Source organism: Triplophysa rosa, linkage group LG6 (assembly GCF_024868665.1).
Source record: "Triplophysa rosa linkage group LG6, Trosa_1v2, whole genome shotgun sequence".
In the NCBI taxonomy this organism is placed as follows: domain Eukaryota; kingdom Metazoa; phylum Chordata; class Actinopteri; order Cypriniformes; family Nemacheilidae; genus Triplophysa; species Triplophysa rosa.
The window spans coordinates 14,506,133-14,526,851 of NC_079895.1; the positions used below are offsets into that span (position 1 = coordinate 14,506,133).

General features: G+C 37.1%; 3 protein-coding genes across 3 annotated transcripts in view; 1 reads left to right on the top strand and 2 right to left on the bottom strand.

Moving 5' to 3' along the window:
• Positions 1-6,796, top strand: part of col6a3 (collagen, type VI, alpha 3) — a 53,392-nt gene extending 46,596 nt beyond the window's left edge. The window contains 11 exon segments of the mRNA XM_057335483.1: positions 302-354; positions 442-702; positions 863-940; positions 1,131-1,211; positions 1,401-1,481; positions 1,610-1,690; positions 2,252-2,332; positions 4,105-4,290; positions 4,446-4,508; positions 5,426-5,614; positions 6,009-6,796. Of these exon segments, the coding sequence (XP_057191466.1) occupies positions 302-354; positions 442-702; positions 863-940; positions 1,131-1,211; positions 1,401-1,481; positions 1,610-1,690; positions 2,252-2,332; positions 4,105-4,290; positions 4,446-4,508; positions 5,426-5,614; positions 6,009-6,049 (1,195 nt within the window). The 3' untranslated portion in view covers positions 6,050-6,796.
• Positions 6,797-12,900: 6,104 nt separating this feature from the next.
• On the bottom strand, positions 12,901-20,593 carry cops8 (COP9 signalosome subunit 8). The gene is made up of 7 exons (XM_057336620.1): positions 20,462-20,593; positions 20,126-20,196; positions 19,989-20,037; positions 19,771-19,903; positions 14,566-14,673; positions 14,159-14,221; positions 12,901-13,399 (listed from the first exon to the last, which is right to left on the bottom strand). Exons 1-7 carry the CDS (start codon positions 20,531-20,533, stop codon positions 13,320-13,322), a joined length of 576 nt encoding a protein of 191 aa, XP_057192603.1. The 5' UTR covers positions 20,534-20,593; the 3' UTR covers positions 12,901-13,319.
• Positions 14,882-19,155, bottom strand: trim63b (tripartite motif containing 63b). Its single transcript, XM_057336619.1, has one exon. The coding sequence runs from the start codon at positions 17,715-17,717 to the stop codon at positions 16,674-16,676; it is 1,044 nt and encodes a 347-aa protein (XP_057192602.1). The 5' UTR covers positions 17,718-19,155; the 3' UTR covers positions 14,882-16,673.
• Positions 20,594-20,719: the final 126 nt, after the last annotated feature.

Here is a 20,719-nt window from a genome sequence, read left to right on the forward strand (position 1 = left end):
GTCAGTGGTAGCCAAGAACTGTTTGGTTACAAGCATTTTTCCATATATCTTTCTCTGTGTTCATCAGAACAAAGAAAATAAAATAAATTATTTACTCTTTAAAATTATCCAAATTCCTAGTCTACTGCTCTAAAAAAATTACTACATAATTACAAACCCAATAAAACATGGCATTTTGGGTGAGCTATTCCTTTTTGTATTTGATAATATAAATAATATTGATTTTCAAGAATTGATTTCAGCCATTTTGATCCATACATTTTATGCATATTTGAACATAACATTGTGAAATCTTTTCCAGCAAACACCAAAAGCATTATGAACAGCAGCAGGTTCATGACAGAAAACATAAAGGTAATCACATTATAGTTTTTGTTGGTGTTTTAGTCAAAAGTAATGTTTAAGAAGAGTGTCACAGTTCATGTCTCTGTGTTTGTCTAGAATTGGGTATGGACGAGCTGCATCTGGTTAACGTCACCTCGAGTGGCTTCTCCTTACAGTGGCTGAGTGGCGATTCGAAGGCCACCCATGAGGTTACAGTGACTCGACTGAGGGATCATAGTCTGGTGCTGCGAAAGAACGTGACGGGCAGCCTTCTGTCCGTCAGTGAACTGGAGGCAGCTGAGACATATCATGTAATGGTCAACACTCGCAATGTCAGCGGTCATGTTGCCAGTACCTACAAAGGCATCGTTCCCACAAGTAAGCTCAAATACTCAAGACAATGAAAGTGATTAGATAATGAGCCTTTCATGCTTCAAAAAAACATGAAAGACCAAATAAAATCTTTGAAAAATGTATCCACATGACGTTACAAGACATCATTACCCTCAAACTCACCCTAATTCATCTTTCTGAACAGAAGCAGCCAGTCAGAAGGTTCTTTCTGTGAGTGAAATGAAAATTGTGCCTACTGCCCCATCAAGTAAACCAGTAATGAGTAAGTGCCAGAAGATCTCCTCCACAGACTGTAATGGTTTAAAGGTTTTTGCAAATCCGATCTAAAAACAAAATGCAAGGCAGAAAGGAGACCAGTCTGTACCACAGTTTATGGCTTGATATGTTCAGTTATAAATGTATGTATTGATAGATTATCCAGTTCACCTCAGATTTGTTTTTTTATTCAACAGAATCTGCAGAACAGAAAATTCTTACGGCCAGTGAAGTGACTGCAAGTGTTACCACTGCACCCCTGAGTAAACCTGAAACTAGTAAGAACTTAGAAAACTATCTTTACAGTCTACATCAACTTGCAACGCAGAGAGAACTCTTGATGACCTTTGTTTACATTTGTTCACAATGTTACACAGAGTTTGATAAGCATGAATTCTGAAGCTGTTGCAAAATTTGGAACAATCAAAAATAAGTTCACCTTAAATTTGTTGTTGTTGTTTTAACAGATTCAGCAGAACAGAAAATTCTTAATGTCAGTGAAATTATGGGGAGCGTTTCCACTGCACCATTGAGTAGACCTGAAATTAGTAAGTGACAAAGGACTTAATTTATAGTTTATATAAGTTTTTTTCCAATTACAATATAGCGTACCATGACGGCCTTGGCTTGGAGCTCTTTGAAATGAAGTTAACTTCCGATTTGGCCTTTACAACAGAATCGGCAGAGCAGAAGGTTCTCACTCCAAGTGAAGTGATGGGGATCTTGTCCACTGCACCCTTAAACATGCCAGAAATTAGTAAGTGGTGTACAGAATTTGCATTATGATTCAGTTTTGCAGAGACAAGACTAATTTACATTTGACTAAACAGTCGTACCATGGCATTTATAGTCTTAGCCTCTTTATTTTGAAGGGACAGTTCACCCAATCAAAATTATTTCCGATTTTTTTCACCCTCGTGTTTTTTTAAATCTGTATATGACTATTTTTTCTGTGAAACACAAATGAAGATATGTTGAGAAATGTCTCAGTGGTTTTGTGTCCATAGAATGAAAGTTAGTGGCGACCAATGTTGTTTGGTTACCAACCTCGTTCAAAATATCTTCTTCAATGTTACCTAGAAGAAATAAATTCATTCTGATTTAGAATGACATGAGGGTGAAGTAAAAATGTGAATGTTGGCTGATCTATCCATACTTCATACATCCATACATCTAGAAGTATGTTTTATCATAAACAGCAGAATGGCACATTGAGTATTATGTGTTATGGGATGTCACCACAAGGGCATTATGATCTCTAGTTAAAATAGTCCTTAAACTGAGCTAAGTTAACTTCAGATTTGTCTTTTTTTTACAGAATCGACAGAACAGAAGGTTCATACTGAAAGTGAGGTGATGGGAATTGTGTCCACTGTGCCCCTACATAAACCAGAGATTAGTAAGTGATGCAGAAGATTTGATCTAAAGTTTTTTTATTGTATGCATGTATTATAACACTAGAATGTTATTCATCGAGCTGGTTTCGTGGGCTTTCCTGCTGAGTTCTATTTGTATTGTTTCTGGAGAACATATTGTTCAAATCGTTCATGAAAGCAATAATCCCAGTGCTTTGGTATGAAGATCCTGTCATTAGAGGTTTCCTGTCTTTTATCCTTATGGACAGATCTTCTACTGATTATTGGGAGTTTATCTGTTCTATCACCACATTGTTTAAGCTTGTTTAAACTAAAGTGTATAAAAGCTCATACTACAGGTTGGATGGATAAGTTCAACATTTCACTTGCAAACTCAGGACTGTTTAAGAGTGTTTGTTGGTCAGTCAGTCTGTTCACAATCTTTTGGGTTTTCAATCTGAAACACTTGTCCTCTTGCTTTTATAACAGAGACTAGACATAGCAAAGCAGTGAGGTCATTGTCTCCATATGTTGGTCGTAGGAACTCATTTACCGCCTTTTATTCAGTGCAGGTTTTACTTTTAACATAAATGATCCGAACAATAATACACTAACCTACTGTAAGTACATTGTATTACATCTCATCTAAACTGGATGACCACTAACAAGGTGCAATGCTTGCTTTAAATGAAAAGAATTTGAAGTTGTTCTACATGTTTGACGACATGCAGAATGTTTTACAAAGGCATGTTTTCTCTGTGCTGGGGCCATTTTATAAGCGACTAAGATTGAAGACATATAATTCTAATGAATTGGAAACCAAAAAATTAAATAAATCAAATGTAATACAATTTAAGCTTGGAAAATAAAGCAATTTTTCAAGTTTAATAGAATTTAAGCTACAGCATTTCATATTGGCTACCACAAAAATGGTTTATATTTGTTTTATTAAACAATAAATATCTTACGAATTATTTACAAATTCACTTCTGTTGTAAGTTGAAATGGAATTTCTTTCCAAATTGTGGAACAGCTTCTGGAATAACAAAAATATAGGGTGGTTTCTTGCTTTTAGAGATATATGTCATTTAGAGGTGAAGGGGGGAGATTAATGTTTTGAAAATAGATTGAGGGCTAATGAATTAAAAACAAAACTACATTGATAGATTATTTATAACAAACACTGCAATATTCCAAAAAACGTACGTTTTAATTTGATTGTGATAAGGTACAAGTCAAAATAATTTCTGTGCTTCAAATACTGCTGATTTGGCCAAATATGTATTGAATTTATTGAAACCCTGTCCTGTAAATATTGCACGGACCAAAACTTAAATAAAACAAAATGATTATGGTTAATAAATGAAAGTGGAGACAGTATATTTTCTGATGGCCCTTGCGCGCATGACATGTAGATAGTTTAACAATCATATTGCTGTCGAGAAAGTAAGTATTGAAGTTATGCATCATGGTGTCATTATTGATCAAATGTGGAGTAGCATACATTCGTAACATACATAGAGTAACAGCATCTAAACTGTATGCTGGTCTACCAACAAGACCATAACAAAGCCTGGCAACCAGTAGGCATTTATGTTGCTCTATTACAATTGATGTCACGAACAATTAATTCAAAGATGAACCCATGATTTGCATATTCATTATTTAATCCAGCTAACCCTTGTGAAATAATTAGCTAATACCTTTAAATTTACTGTTTATATGTGCATTTCATCTGACATCACTAACTATCACTGTCTTTCCCCTTTCATAATAAACCCTCCTTGTTGTCTGTCTGTTTGTTGGCATGTTTCAGTTAACAATCTTATGGACCCATGCTCACTTGACTTTGACTCTGGACAAGGATGCAAAGACTATGAAGCTAAGTGGTACTATGACAGGAAGAATGGATTCTGTGCGCAGTTCTGGTTTGGAGGTTGTGGAGGAAATGATAATAGGTTTCAGAGTGAGGAGGATTGCCTCAAACGCTGCGTGAAGACAGGTGGGTGTGTCCTTTGACCCCTTTCATCCAAGCGCTGTAGGGATCGAGCTGTCCTGCTCTGCTTTTTCACATTCCGTGATTGAGTTGTATTAGTAGTCTGAAGAATACAAAATAAAGTAAAAATAATAATGGAACTTTTTTTCTGAACTCCATAGTGGCTGATCGGAAAGTTAGTGATGAGCCTTTCAGAGCTGCCATTCCCCCAGCAGCGGCTCCAGGTCAGTACAGTAAAATTACAGTAACCTGTTGAGCCCTCAGGAACCTCTGGAGGTTATTTCAGAGTTTCCATAAAATGTGATTATGTCACAAATAGCCCAGTGTTTGGTGTAAAACATTTGGAATACAATGAATAATCAGGTATATGACGTACGTAATGTCTCATGCTGTTAAAAAAGTTTTTGTTAACAAATCTTAGTTCCACTAGCTTTTCTTGTTTACTCAACTTTTGAGTAGTAGTTTATCTCAACTAGATTTCCTTAGTTATTACAAAAAAAAGAAAGATCAGTTGAACCAACTTAAAATAGCTGTGCAACAAGCACATTTCTGAGTTCACTCAACACAAAATATAAAGTTTTCTTATATTACTTTATTACATTATAAACATACTCTAACATAACTGTAATGAAGTAACTGCTCAAGCTGTTTGTGTTGAATCTACTATCAGGAGCAGGGTTGTATCATGCACAAGAAATGCAAACATCATTCATGGGGACAATCATGAAACATCATTCATTAAAAAACGCCTAATACAGCAGGCAACTATAGCATTTTTAACAACAACTGCATAAATAAAGTTAAACATTAAAACAGGAACAATTTTGATTACAAACCGAACTAAATATGCCACAATGCATGCTGGGAACTTTTCTGTTTGTTGAGATTACACAAATTTGCAAGTTGAGCCATTTTTTATGTTTTGGATAAAAACTTGAGTATCTCAGTCCAGTCAACAAAATAATCCTTGTTAGCAACACGTTGGGGACTAATCTTATTCACTATACACAAAATAGTCATTTGGCTCCTTCTCAAAATTCTTTGTTCAAGTTACTTATTTACTCTTGTTAGATGAACATATTCAAGATGGACTTTTTTACAATGTGTACATTAAATAATAATGCGCATCTCTTTATATTAGTTGTCCTGTACTCCAGTGTTGATATCTGCAAGCTACCAAAAGAAGAAGGCACCTGTGCTAAATTTGTGCTAAAGTGGCATTTCGACCCACTAAATGGATCCTGCACCCGCTTCTGGTATGGGGGCTGTGGAGGAAACCAGAATCGATTTGATACACAGGTTGAGTGTGAAGAGACCTGTGGAAAACCAGGTGGGTTAACCTGTCAGTTGCTGCATATGAATTTATGTATGGAAAATCTATACATAAAATGATATGATATAAAGTGTGTGTGTGTGTGTGTGTGTGTGTGTGTGTGTGTGTGTGTGTGTGTGTGTGTGTGTGTGTGTGTGTGTGTGTGTGTGTGTGTGTGTGTGTGTGTGTGTGTGTGTGTGTGTGTATGTAATGTGTGTATAAAGTTATTTTTTGTTTAAAAAAAGCATGATGCTTACAGCTTATTGTACTTCAAGAGAATCATCATACATTTTGCTTTATCTTAGATGTGCATGAAGAAAGAATTTCATTTTTTAAGTTATCCATATCATCAGGACATATAACAGAACATTCATTAAGTAATCAGGTATAGTAATATATTTTTCTTTAACAGCACCTGTTAGACATGGAGTCATTGCTGCGGTTAAAACATAGAAACTAAAAAGGACTGTTCGCTAACCGCTTACGACGCTCAGAGGATGAAGCACCTAGAACGAGAAGATCCACCTAAGCCAAGATGCCTGCACTGGATTCTGCCAAAGGATTTGATCCAAAGAAAACCTTGAAGTAGTATTTTCCACAAAAGTAGAAAGCAAAACATTTTTATTTGTTTCGTGCTGGTGCTACATTCAGTTTTACATTTTTTAAAATCGTTTTATGTTTGTGTGTGAGGGTTTCAGAGAAAACCCCATTGTAAATGTCCAGGGCAAAATAGCTTTTTAAAAAAATGTTATTCTGTTTTTACTCATGGTTTTAGTTTCATAGAGAAAATCTTGTGCGAATATCTTCATCAAAACATATCAATAAATCTTTGTAGTTATGAGACAGGTTGAAAACACTTTTGTACCATGTTAGTCCTAAATTACTGCAAGCCCCTTATTAAGCTTTTACTGCTTCAAAGAAGGAATCTTAATTGCTGTCCACTGATCAAATATCAAGATGATATCTCAGAAACAAATCCTGTGTTTATGTTTGCACATCTAAATTTGGCTAAATGACCATCATCCGTTTTGGTAATGAATGAGTCATATTTGAAAACAGAGATGCACTTCTGGAACCATTGCCTTACACAGAAGTTTTGGTTTCAAAAATTAGGAATGTACTACTTTGGGTGGGGGGCTTGGTTTTTAAACTTTGTATTTCATTTGGAAATGGAAAGATGGAAATAAATTAGTCTTTATATAAAACATTGATTCCGAATGTTCTTTCTTTTTACTTTTTGTAATGCATTATAAGCAGCAGTAGAAATGTGTAAAGGTGCTCTTAATAGACTTAAAGAACAGTTCGCCCGAAAATGAACACAGAGAGAAAGATATTTTGAAGAATGCTTGCAACCAAACAGCTCTTGGCCACCATTGACTTCCATAGTAAGAAAAAAATGCTTTGTTCTGTTAAGCTTCAAATAATACATTTTGAGGAATGTAGGAAAGCAAACCCTTCTGGGGCACTCTTGACTACCATTGTCATTTTTTCTATATCATGGTAGTCAGTATTATGTACTTATACAGATTTGGAACAACTCAAGGGTGAGTAAATGAAGACAGTCTGCCTTAAATCAATTTAGTATCATTATTATAATATTATAAAGCCTGATTCCTCTTTGTTTTCCATACAGTTTATTGAAAAGAGGTAAGCTTCTGACTTCCTCTCAGCTTTGGCCAAAGCTGTAATTTCCTCTCTTTCCTGTGAGCAGTTCCATGTTTTTTCCTCGAACTGGAAATCACCCCAAATCAAGATTGTTTGGGGAGGACAGGCAGCTTGCCATCTCAACAGACGTTCTATGAATCAAGCTCTATGGTAACTGAAGATAACAAACTCTGATAAACATTTCACTATGAACTCTGTGTGCCCCTAGAGGCCTTACAAAGATTAGAATTTAAAAACACCCCAGCAAGAACATTAACATGTCATAAATGAGATGCAGTTGTTAAAACAGTATATTGTTCATATTGTTACTATAGTAAATTGCTTAAAATAGAAATGTGCATAACCTCTTCTACCGATTATGATTACTTTTCCAGTCTTTAAACACTGGACCCTACATCAACTGCATTGCCATTTACAGATTGTACACCGTGTTAAACATCTCTTTGTCATTACCCAGCAGTCTGTCATCTACATACGCTGTTTGCCTCTACCGTTCTGTTTGTAAATCCATCACAACAGCATATACACAGCGTCATTTTAAACTTGGAAATCATGAACTTCACGTGGTGCAAAATCCCATTGGACCCTTTCCGTGCAGTAAATGCACTGGTGCGCAAGTCATATAAATCATTTTCATCAGAGCACCAAGCCTGTATTTTTCTAGGCCGTACTGTGCCATGTTTATGCTGTGAAACAAGCAATGATTTATCATGGTTGCCAGATGTTGTTCTTCACATCCTTTATGTCTTGTGTTTCAGTTGCTTTGGCTAACATGGCGTTCTCATAACATAGCTTTTAATGTGCACAAAATCAACACACAGTCCACAGTGGTTGCTGGTAGTGCCAAAAGACCAGAAATGGCTTCAAACTGGGATATATACTTTATTTTGGATGGAGATTCATTGTCATCTCTCAACCACCACTAAAAATCAATAAGTAAAAAGTTGTCAGATATAAATCCCGATGTATATTTTATTCCCCTGGTTCATTTTGGTTAAGTTTAGCTGAAAAGTTTTAGCTCCTTTCTCTGTGACTTTGTGCTTTGAGTTAATCCCAGGCTACTGCATGATGACTCATTGTAGTGGCATTTTGGCTTTCCATGGGTGCAATAAAAACAAAAGCCCCCCATATATTTTGAATCATGAAAGACTCACCATAAGTCTAATTAATTTATCTGCAGACTGCAGGGGAAACTATCTCCATTTGCCTGATCGTGGGAGCCAAACATTTCATTACACTGACAGCATCGCTGTCTCCAAGGTCATTGGCACATTTGTGTAACATCTTAGGGAAAAAACCTAGCAGAAAAAAGCATACCCAAAGATATAAATACATTTAGAAGTTTCTAGAAATAATCTTTTACAGACATCTTTACAAAATGCACTTAATAAAGTGTTTTTGGAAATTTTGGAAAAGGTTTCAAACATCATTCACTTTTTTAGACATTGTTTACCACTTTTTTTCCCACATCATAATGTGTGGAAAAGCTTGTTTTTGTAGTAATTATTCTAAATGAATGTATGAATGCAAAAAATGACAGCAAATTGTTTGTTTTGTTAAAAACAAATTCATCCAATAGAAGTCTAAAACACATCACTTCAGGAGTACACAAACAGATTACATCTAGCAGTGAGGTTGTAAATGGCAACTAACGGCTCACTCCACCCCTCCCTTTTGAAGCATTACGGTGGCTGACCCAGAACTAAGATGTCATCATCTTTGCCGAAGGAGATAACGTATTTACGAAACACACTCTGTAGAGCAGTTTGTCCGTTTAGGGCTACTGTAGAAACAACATGGTGCATGTAGATAGAAATAGCTCATTCTAAGGTAATAAAAACATAACGCTTCATTATGTAAGGTCTTTATACACCTCTGAAAACATATGTATATTATATTGTATTTCTTTCAAAAGATCCTCCAAAAATGACACACCGGACCTTTAAATTAAGTTCCAGAAGAGAAACTCCACTCCAAATTTCACAAACAACAGTTGTTAACCTGTTTTATTTTCCACCAGGTTTAATGTTCTTTTGTAGCTCCATTGGTAGAGCATAGTGCTAACAATGCCACGATCATGGGTTTGAACACATGAATTCTTCAAATGTAAGGAACCTTGAATGCTTGAATGTGAGTCAATTTCCATTCTAATGCAATACCTTTGCTCAACAAGTCACCATTCTTGTCCAAACTTGGGGGATAAGTTATGCAACAATTTTTTTAAGTGACAGTAACAGTGAGCAAGCACTTCAAATTATTTAGCATTTTAACTCAACTGCATAACTGTCCATTCATTTAGTGACTATCCTTTATTTCCACATCAGCACAACCACAACTGCATCCCACACTCATCCTTAAACTTTCAGCATGCTCTAAGCCTCAGAAGACGAATTAGCCCTCAACCCACAGACATCCCCTCCGCTCCAAATTAAAGATGGGAAAATGCTTTTTCCACTGGCTAGAAACATCCCAATGCTTTTCATCTACCTCCATTGAGTCTGAAAGCAAATAAGTCAGCAGTGAGACACCACATGCTCACATTCTGAGATACAACATGTTCCGGAACTGGATAAACAGGCCTGAAGACATTTGTTTCTTGACGTGCGAGCATAGATATGGTCAATCTTTCTCAACAGTTTTAGAGATCTCGCAATCTAAGAGTAGCAAGCATATTAATTGTAAAGTAATTGTCACAAATTTTTCCTGCTTTCCTTTAGTGAGAACCACTGAATGGGTTGCTTGGAAAGCATCTGCCTTTCCATATACTGACAGACCTCCGCTTCTAGGGCGCATTATGTAATTGTTTGGATTGGACATGTTAGACAGGAACCCATGGAAAATATATCTGAACCTTGTGGAACAGCAGCAGGTTGCAATAGCAAGAGCTCTTTTAGCAAAGTGTAATGTTTGAGAATGATATCTACATTTAATGAGGGGATAGTTCACCCAAAATGTCATTTAATCACTCGCTTGTCGATTTAAACCTGTATGACTTTCTTTTATCTGCAAAACACAAAAGAAGATATTTTGAAGAATGTTGGTAACCAAAATATGGCGGTACCCATTCACTTGCATTGGTTTTGTGTCTATACAATGGAAGTGAATGGGTACTGCCATTGTTCTGTTACCAACATTCTTCAAAATATCTTCTTTGTGTTTTGCAGATAAAATACAGGGTGAGTAAATGGTGATAGAATTTTAAATTTTTGGATGGACAATCCTTTTAAAGTGATGTTTGTCTTTGATTATCCCTCAGTGTTACAAAACAAAAGTACTGTCCAGAATTTGATAATGCTCCCCCACCTTCAGTGAAGCCCACATGAGAACTAAAAAGGTTTAAAGATTATAAACCTTTATATAATAGACTTAAGCGATTAAAGAAGGAATGGGACACTGTATAAATCTAAAGCCAGTTTTATTTGCTCATTATTTCTAAATGACGTTTCAAATCATGACTTCAATTCACCATCGAGGATCACGAAAAACAGTTTGTCCTCTTTGTGCTGACTGCGGTGTATTTTGTGTTTAGATGTCACCTTGATGTGTGGTGTTCCTGTTAGTCAGACCACTTCCATAGTTTACCTTCACAGACATACAGTTATGACTCAAAACATCGTCATCCTCTGCAATGTGTCTAACAACAAGGCAAGTGCTGTATACAGAATCCCAATTAAGAGATTTCTTTATGGGAATGATTAAATGACTGTGAGAACATCATGAAGTTGAGTGAGGTTAAAGCACATTCTTTAATCCCAGCGGTTCATCCCCCAAACCATCTGCAACATTTAACAGTAACCGTTGCAAATACTTTTACACCATAATTCAGCCAGAACAAACTTCGTTTTAAAAATAGTGTTTCTTTGTCTTGCACAAACAGTTTTTTTTATACTTCATAGCTCAGGCCCCAGCTGATGACTCATGTGCGCATATGGAAACATTTTCTCCTCACATGTGGCTGGATTTTTGTTTATATAATTTCAATACATCCATTAATCCGTCCATTGCTTTAAACAAATAATGTTCCTTCCTCAACGGTTTATGACGCTCTGTACCCATAAACAGAGGCAAAGGACTTAAAAGATTTCAGTTTTGTGGATTATAAACAGATGCACAATTATATTCTTATTTCCTTAAAAACGGAAAACAAGCAAGTGTTGCAGAAACATTCCCCAAAGATTCATTTCTATATATTCAAGAAGAAGGTGCGAAACAAAAATATGCTGTCAACTATGCAGAACAAGCTGAACTACAGTAGGTCAATTTCAAAGGCGTCATGTTTGCAATCTGCATAATTTGGATTAAAAATAGAGGGAAACCTAACCTCTCCCACACGTCACCTCCATGGCATGTAGCATGATGGGATACAGACATAACCCTTAACCTTTGGAAAAAGTGACCTCATTAGCAATGGCCACCAGCATTTTACGAACATCTGCTTAAAAAGCGTCTACAGTAGACCTGGGACTTGTTAACCTACCTCAGGGGTGCTCATTTCATTTGAAAACACTGCACCATAACAATGCTGATTTACCATTTGTCAAGTAGATTACAGAATTAAACTGGCTGGAGATATCAGTTTGGTTTGGCCTTGCCATACCATAGTATTGAACAGAAACAGTCATGCAGACTTAGACAGATTCACTGGACCAGCTGGTCTTCATGTGAGTGTGACCCCTGACCCCTCCTGCTGCCAAAGACTTATCCCTCAGCTGGTCTGCATTTCTTCCTGTTTGATGTGATGTGAAGCCAAGATCTGCAATGATGATCTCAGTTCATTTACAGGTCATGAAACCTGTGCTTTTGAAGTTTTTGCTACACATTTTTTAGATCGAACAGTGAAAAATATTTAAAAATGAAATGTACAAAACACACATGGAAGTGTAATGAATACACATGAATGTTAATGCTGGTTTCATCAGATGTGACAAAAAAATTAACTTGCCCTCGAGCAAAGCACTTAACATCTGCTATAAAACAAAAAAATCTGCTAAATAAGACACTGTTGCTTGACCGGGTTGGTGCGACCACTAGCTGTAAATAAAAATACGCAATCTGGAGGATAAAACTCAAATGGATCAACCTACAGTGGAAAGGACATTCTAGAGATAAATATTCTCAGTACTGTAGAATACTGTTCGACTGCATATGAAGACACTTGCTTGCTGAAATAATGTGACAGTGGCCGACAGCTGGTATGTTTCCTCTTTTCTTTCAAACCCACACAGCATGAGAAACTAAAGGAGTGCAATACTGAACAGCAAAAAGAGATGTGCTGTCGACCACTTGTCAGACAGTGGGAAGCATCTTAAATACAGCTATGTGCCTCTCAACATAACTGACTTATTAGCTTATTTGGTAAACAATTCCTAAAAGATAAGGTTTTCAACACCTATTAGATACTAACGTCTTTATAAGTATAGTAATCCTTTGGTGCAGTGTAACATCTTAAGCAAATTATTTAAAGCTCTGCTTATATCTGCTTTAAATTTCTGTAAAAAGTTACCTATATTATTTTAATGTACACTGCTGTAGTTGTTCTGCAGTTAGAAAGCCATTTCAATTATGGATTTCTTAGAACAGAACTTTCTATAAATGTTCAGCTTCAAGGAAGCCAAATGAAACGCTCTCAAAAATTCGTTACATTTTTCTTTTTTAATACAAAATTCAAGCTTAACACTGCTTTACCCAGTGATGCAGAAAGAGTACATGTTCGATCTGTGACACTGAGACAAGGTAAACATGTCTTATTAACACAGAGCCAAAAACATTAGGCATGGATAAATCAAAGTATTTATGCTGAAAAATAATAATTTACAGTCTTGACATCAGTGTCACATTCCAAAGCAGATTTATCTCGAAGTCTTGAAAATCTTGTCGTATATCATTGTGAAAGATATAAAACAAAAAGTGAGAGAGACATTGATGACTGTTCACTGGGCACAACAGATGAGTCTGAAAGAGTCCTGGACACCAGACGGAAGAGCGTGGACGTTTTCTTCCATAAAACAGAGTATCTGAGAGTTGGTGGGGATGAGGATGAGAGAGGGCGGGGTTCTTATCAGTTCTCAAGAAAAGCCACGTAGTCGGTAAGTCTGGCCAGCTGTTGTTCGTTTGGAACCAGAGAAACCGGGGGTGGATCTGTGGAAAGGGGAAGGCAAAGAAATATGAGAAAAGAGGGGGATTCCTTCAAGTTCACTATCATCTGCTTCATGACACAAAGACATTTTAGAGTAAACAAACCCGAGATGCCTGACAGAACACATGAGCATGCTGTATATGCCCGGGAGTTAAAGTCTGAGCTATTTGAGATGCAGCAACCAAAGAATTAAAAATACCATGGAAACAGTGTTAAATGAGTAAACATCAGCTGCTAGTGGTGCAAGCTGCAGTTCATCTGTACTGGGAATTAATTTCTCAATCATCAGTTTCTCAAATGCATGGTTAACATCTGCACTGTCTCACGAGGGTCGTGCAAAAACCCAGATGCTGCTCGTTGCTGTGCCTTTAGAATAAATGTGTCTCGTAAAACGGTGCTCAATGGTTACTGTCAAACACATTACAGGCAGTTTGGCTTGAAACAAAAAAAACAGTGAGGGTGTGAAACATTGCAGAACTAAAAGAAAAAATGAAATTCCTGTTGTTTTGTAATAAAAGGGAGCTGCAGAGACTACAAGAGCAACCCGGGAGAGAACATGAGAGCAGGATGGAAGTGGAATCGGAGTGAGGTCACAGATTCACGTGACTGTTAGGAAATAACCGTGCAGAAACGGCAACTCAATGGAACAGGGTTTTCGTACAACGTAGGGGCTATGAATGAAACCTTATGGAGGAATGAGTCATACAGGGCGAAAAAAGCATTGTGGATTTTTGCAAAAACAAGTGAAACAGTGCCCCCACCTGGTTTCTGTGGCATGATCATCCTGGTGTTTGGGTCTGCCTGCCATCCATGACTAACTACACCTTCGGTAAAAGAAGAATACATTTTTTACTTTATACAGATTTCCTAAAAATGTAACTGTCACATTATAGCTCTTAACCAATACAAGCTGATTTTGAAGAACATCAAGAAATCATTACAGCCACAGTAAAATGTTTGATGATGCCTTGACACATCTGAAAATACTTCAACATGGCAATGAATTGGAAAAGGATTTGAATAAAAAAGAGGGGGGAAATGGATGAATGGTATGGCTTTATCAAAGAAAATAGAGAGCATATGAGAGAAAATTGAGAATTATTGAAACAAAAGAAAAATAGCAAAAGATTTACATTTATTCAACACTTGTCTCTCAGGTCATAAGTACCTTTCACTGCCTCTTCTACAGAGTATCCTACAAAGGCAGCAAAGTCTTCTGCACTAATTGAAGTGTAAGCTTGAGCTACAAGCACATATGCCCTCCTGCGTGTGGATTCTAGAAGAAACACAAAAGACAAAGCTCTCTGTTAGGCCAGAGAATGCCAAATAATTTGTCAAAAAAGTTTTCAAAAGGTATAAAACAAAAAAATTAGCTAAAAAATACACATTTTTGATTTATAGCTTTGAAAAACTGTTACACCATGTCCTAACCTAATGAGTTTTTGTTGTAACCATTTTACATCAGAGCTTGAAAAAAAGTATAGAAAAAAATGTTCAAAGTATAGGAACAACTGTAATTCTTGACAAAGACAGTGTATCAGTCAGAGAGAATCTGTGTTAATAATGTAAAATTGTTTTATTTAATAATTTGATTATGTACATTTTCTATGTAAGTGCAGGACAGCAGTGTGTTTGCAGAGAGAGCTCCGCCCACACCCTCTTCTGATTGGATGTGATTTTTGAGTTTGTCATGTTGTGTCTGATGTAGACAGACGAGTTACTTAACACCAATACAATGTTTTTTTTTTTAATATGACCATTAATTCAACTAAGATGAATAAAAGTTGCACCGTTTGTTACTTTATACAAACTAATGTAGTTAAGTAAGGGATAATGTACAGGTAGAAATAAGCCCCGACAGTGTGACCCCTTGTATCACACTGAAGCGGCTTATTTCGTGATAACAGCAGGCTGCTTGTACATTATCCCGCTTATTACACGGCTTCTTGGCACATGAGAAAAAAACTGGACATGAAATGTGAATTTGAAATATTTTATTTATTTTATTCCGTGAGGAAAAGCTGTCGGTTTTAAGGTAAGAAACGGCGTTCAAATGTCACGAACAGGCAATTTGTAAATATAGACAGTATGTTATTAAAAGACATATTTATATTTAATTTGTCAAAAAAACTGTCAAAATGATTTGCTGCGTCCGGGTTACTGTGTGCCTTATAAATAATTACAAACTGAGGAGACAACTGTTGCTTTTGGTTTTTAATGTTAAATTGTGCTGTCAAGTAATATATTTACCACACTTGTGATAGCCTAATGCAGAACTTGCTAACAGATCCATCAAACACTTTTAGACCTTGAACTTAACATCAACACTCATAGCAACACTCTCTGTTTACTAACAGCTACTTGAATGCAACACTGAGGGGTCAGCCGTGATTACAATTATGATGTTTGGAACACTCTGACAAGCACGTCATACAAGCATGACCTCTACACAAAGAAATGAAAGTTAAAGGCGTCAAATGTGTTAAATGTGTTTTGCCTTTGCAATTCATGATTAACAAGACGACTTAAATACTAAGGGGGCTCAAATAAATTTTTTCGACGATTGCATGATTACTTTTGCAAGTCTTGGTAGAAATCAGGAACTGGATTCATGTTGACCAACAGCAGGAGCTTTTGAGAAAGGCAATGCCGAGGGGGTGGGAGCTCTGTGCATCTGTTCTATTCTGGTAATCCACCCCAAGGCCCCCGGCCATATCTTGTCCTCTTACCATTTAAAAATAGCATGTGCCTTGAACCAGGGATGAAAGTTGATCGCAAAGAGTGCTTTGCTCGAGGCACAGAACTGACATTTAAACAGTTAATAGAAACTCTATGTAAACTATATGCTTAATTGTGTACTTCATGTTTTGACACATCTTAAAAAACAACTCAATAACAACATCATTTAAACATTTTATTTTATATTAAAGCATAACGCCCACATTTAAGTAAACTAATAATACAGCTCTCTATAAACTTTTGAATGTATTATGTGAAACATTAAAATGAACCATATGTAATCTCTCATTCTCAGAGTATTGGATAAAAGTGTAAAAGATCGTTTCTAAAGTGACAACAGAAGGATATTAACAATTAAAAAAGTATAAAAATGGCACCTAAATACAACAGAGTTGAAGTATGAGTTGAAATTCTGACACTGCTTAGCAGCGATAACCAAACATAAAATCTTCAGAAACCCATGTCGTCGCGTTTACTGTCCTTGTATCTGCAGCCATCTTGACCTCGTCCTTTCTCACGTCTCATTTCATCACCAGTTCACTCCTCTTCCTCCTCATCCTCAGCATCTTCATATTCATCCTCATCATCTCCCCCAAAGTCCATTTTAGACAACAAAGTCTCCACATGATCTGTATTCAAAGTGAAATGGTCCATTCGTTCAAAGCCCGGCTCTGGTCTTTCTTCAGCCAGCGAGCTCTTCGCCGCATCCTTTGTCTGCACGATCAGGTTCTTCGAGGCCTGCAGGAACTCTGCGGCACCGCTTTGTTCCAGCGCGCGCACCGCTGTGTCTGTCAACTCCGTGGCTGCTTGAAGACGATCTCCGTAACGCCTAGCCAAAGCCCTGAGGGCAGCCACCTTCTCATCCTGCTCTTTACCAATACGTTCCAACAGAGCATTTTTTCGCTCCTCAAGAGCAGCATACAATGAATCAAAACGTTCGCCCAGCTTCTGCTTAGCCTGTTGAGCGTTATCCTGGACGGCCGTGCAGGCCTCCTCCATCTGGTTGAGCAAAGCCTGAAGGCGGCCGTTCCCTGCCACCAGACCGTCAATAGCATTGCTCAGCTCCCCCTTTTGAGCCTGGTAGACACTAGCGAGTGGCGACACCTCGCAGTCTTTATGTTCTCCGAAAACCTTACACATAGAGCAAGTGGGAACTTGGTGGGTAACGCAGTAGATGTTGATCTTCTCATCCTCGTGCTCTTGGCACATTAGCTCCTGGGTGTTTTTGGGTTTTATAGACGTTTCTTGGGTTACACTGCCACCTCCACCCTCTTGTTGCTGTTTGTATATATCAATTATGTTCTCTACCAGAAGATTCCTTTGAAGTCCATGTACGCCGTGACGATCGAGAACCACTTCGAAGCGGCAAGTAGGGCACCTGAAGACACCACCGGAGAACCGATACGGATTTCTAGAGTCGTAGAGATCGCTAGCACATCCTCGGCACAAGTTGTGTTGGCAGGGTAAGATCACCACTGGTTTGGTGAACATGTCCAGACAGATCGGGCAGCTCAGCTGTTTCTCAAGGCTCTCCATGGAGCCTGGAGACCCCAACAAGGAGGCAGTTCGTTGAATATCCATGTCAGTTTGTCTTCTTTTGCTGTATTACTTTAGTGGCTGTTACGCTGTAAAGTTAAAAATAAGCTGTTGTGCAGCTATAAGTGTGTCTTTGCAGTTGTCAGATATGTTCTGGGGCACAGTGGCCCTGGTCTTTATACGACCCTTGGCCGGTCGGTTACATGCCCTTGCTTCAACCAATCAGAGCACAAATTCCTATCCACTTGTTTTCACGATTCATTTTTGGAGACCGAAAAGCCCCCACCCCTTTGAATCTATGTGTTGTGTCATGATACCATAACACCGCTACCCTTTCCTGTACAGTGAGATTTCAATGGTGGAATATTTCAACTGGGACAAGTGTCATGTGTTGGGCAATCCAAAGTCTACAAAAGCATAGTCTACTCCTAAACAACCTTGTTATTGTTTGAATTCGAGTTGTTTTTGGTCTTGCACGGAATTGAATTGTACATTAATAAACACATTTGACAATCTAGAAAAGTCTGATACCTACATTTTTTTTTTTAAATAAATAAGTTACAATGAACTTGTCCTTCCTTTGTATTTTCCTTACATCAAAACTTTGTGTTCCATGTGATTCTTGTGATTCTATGTGGTTAACCAGTTTGTCAGTTTATATGGTTACCTTCTCAATAAAATACTTTATCTAAACATATTTAACATAAAATTTTCTATCAAACAGTAATTTAAGGATTAAAAATTAGTATTGGTACCAATCTGTAATTTGTAAGTTTTGTAAAATGACAACCAAGTCTTGATGTCCTAAATAACAGAATACAGGGAACACATGGAAGGGTTATTTTTAACCTATCCTTGGTCTGGGAGGGTGAGGTGCTGGCACGTGGGGATCAAATGAATGCTGTGTTTTAGTATGATCCCATAGGTTATTACTAAATAGATAAAGAGATTGCAAAAGAACCGTTCACTGTGTTAGTACTTTCCAACAACAAAGAATACAAAAATGTAAGACCTGAACTAAAAAGTAACTTTTTTAGTACTTGAATGGGTCCCGTTTATCTAAAAGCAGTCATCACCCAAAGGCTTCACACTTGGCCAGTGAATATGCTGAGTTAATGCCTAAACTAAGTATAGTCATGAACTACTTGAAATGGAATCTGTGAGCAACAAGTCTCTTCTCAGGGTAAATTTGAATTTCCTGCTGCACATCCATGAACATTCTAAGTAAAATAAGCTTCATAACCATATTTGTAGCTTTTTTGTTAATCAAACAGAACCACACAAAATATGCCATGTACATGTAACACTAACAACATCTAATAGGGCTGTCAACTGTCAGTGTTGCTTAACCACAGAGAATTGTATGTAGTTTTTAATCTCTGAATTTAAAATGTTGTAATATTGTATAATACTTACTTAGAAATGCAGTTTATTACACACAAAACACAGTGATAAAATCTGATAAACTCTTCTATCATCTTTTCTATGTACAGCGGTACAGCTACAAGAGACCAAACAGACTTTACTCTCTGAAAGGTTCACCTGATGCTTAAACCAAACAACTGAAGAGCTAAATAAAATGAGAAACAAATGTATATGCAAGCAGATTATAAGCAGAGCCTAACTATTTTTAACATTGTGTCCTGTGCCTTTCAAACCTTACAAAAAACCCCTGTTTCTTAAAAAAATATTTTATGTTACATTATATAATATGTAACAATAACTTTTTTAGAAGTAACAGACAACAGAGATTTTGACCCATTTTGGATGTTTTCACCTTCTTGTCTCTATGCAACAACTACATAATTTGAAATTACAGTAGCACTACATAATTAAATTTTTTAAATGCTAAAAACATATTTAGCTGTGCCTGTGTCACACATTTTGGAAGCACCCAGCTTCAATGAAAAAGTAAAAAGTCTCATCACTGTAACAACAGATGTAACACTTTAGTAACCACAAACCACCATGTAGGCTAATAAATATACCTACTTAAACATACAAAGTAAGATGTGCAGTTGTGTATAGTTGTGTATGACAGACAAATTAAGGAGTAATGCATAAACGTACAAAACGACAAATCACATGATCACGGTACCTCTTAATGCTTCCATAACAGGCAGAATGCTTTCAGACCACTGGAAAGCAGCAATTGCACTGTAGATCCCTGGAAAGTCCCGCTGCCATATATGTTGTCCTACAGCCCATATAGCTGCCAACTCTGGGTTTGCCTGAAAAAACAAACTGTGAATCAGAGTTCCAAATTTTAATGTAATTTTTCTATAGAATCTAACCAGTCACAAACATAAAACGTACTGTTTTAATTGCTTGGGGTATCCGTTTCCAAAGATATCTGGCATTGTTCCTGTGTACAAGCAACTGAATATTAAGACAAGACCGGCTGATCAAATAAATGGATGAACATGAAATGCATTATATGTAAATGTACTCACGTGTCATTGTGAAGGAGATATAGGACCATTAGCTGGGAATACACCTGAGGAGTTGCAATGCCACCAGGAGCCTGAGATAACGATATTCAAGAATTTAAATGACATAGTCTATAAAAACAAACACAGATAGAATGACATGAACTAGCTCAATGTTAAAGATCAAATAAACATCTGTTCACAAGGATAAGTGAACACTAAGTTATCAGTTGGATTTACGTTACATAAGCAGGGTTACTGAAATGACAGCCACTTGCGTGCAGCAGATGACAAAGACATGATAAAACATCAGCAGATGAAACGCATACATAAATCCACCCCCCGCTTATGTGTTTTTACCTCCAGCTCTTGTGTTTCAAACTGCAACAACAGCTTTTCATCCAGTTCAGCCATCATGACAGACGCGGGCATCTTTCACAGAAGCTTGAGATGCTAAAAGCTAACAGGAAAACAAAACAGCCGAGCGGTGCCTTTATAACACCACACTGCCACCCGCTGGACTGGAGACTACACAACTGCTATTACAAGAAAAGTTTTGCATACCAGAAAAGTATAAGTAGTTGTTCGGTAAGTTGACATTATAAAATGTTTTTAGCG

Bases quoted from the DNA above. Each gene is read 5' to 3' on its own strand.
- trim63b (XM_057336619.1), bottom strand. From the start codon at position 17,717: ATGGATATTCAACGAACTGCCTCCTTGTTGGGGTCTCCAGGCTCCATG.
- cops8 (XM_057336620.1), bottom strand. From the start codon at position 20,533: ATGCCCGCGTCTGTCATGATGGCTGAACTGGATGAAAAGCTGTTGTTG. The intron at 20,038-20,125 runs GTGAGTACATTT...GCTTGTACACAG, and splicing joins TATCTCCTTCACAATGACAC to GAACAATGCCAGATATCTTT. The intron at 13,400-14,158 runs GTGGGGGCACTG...CCCTTTCCACAG, and splicing joins GATCATGCCACAGAAACCAG to ATCCACCCCCGGTTTCTCTG.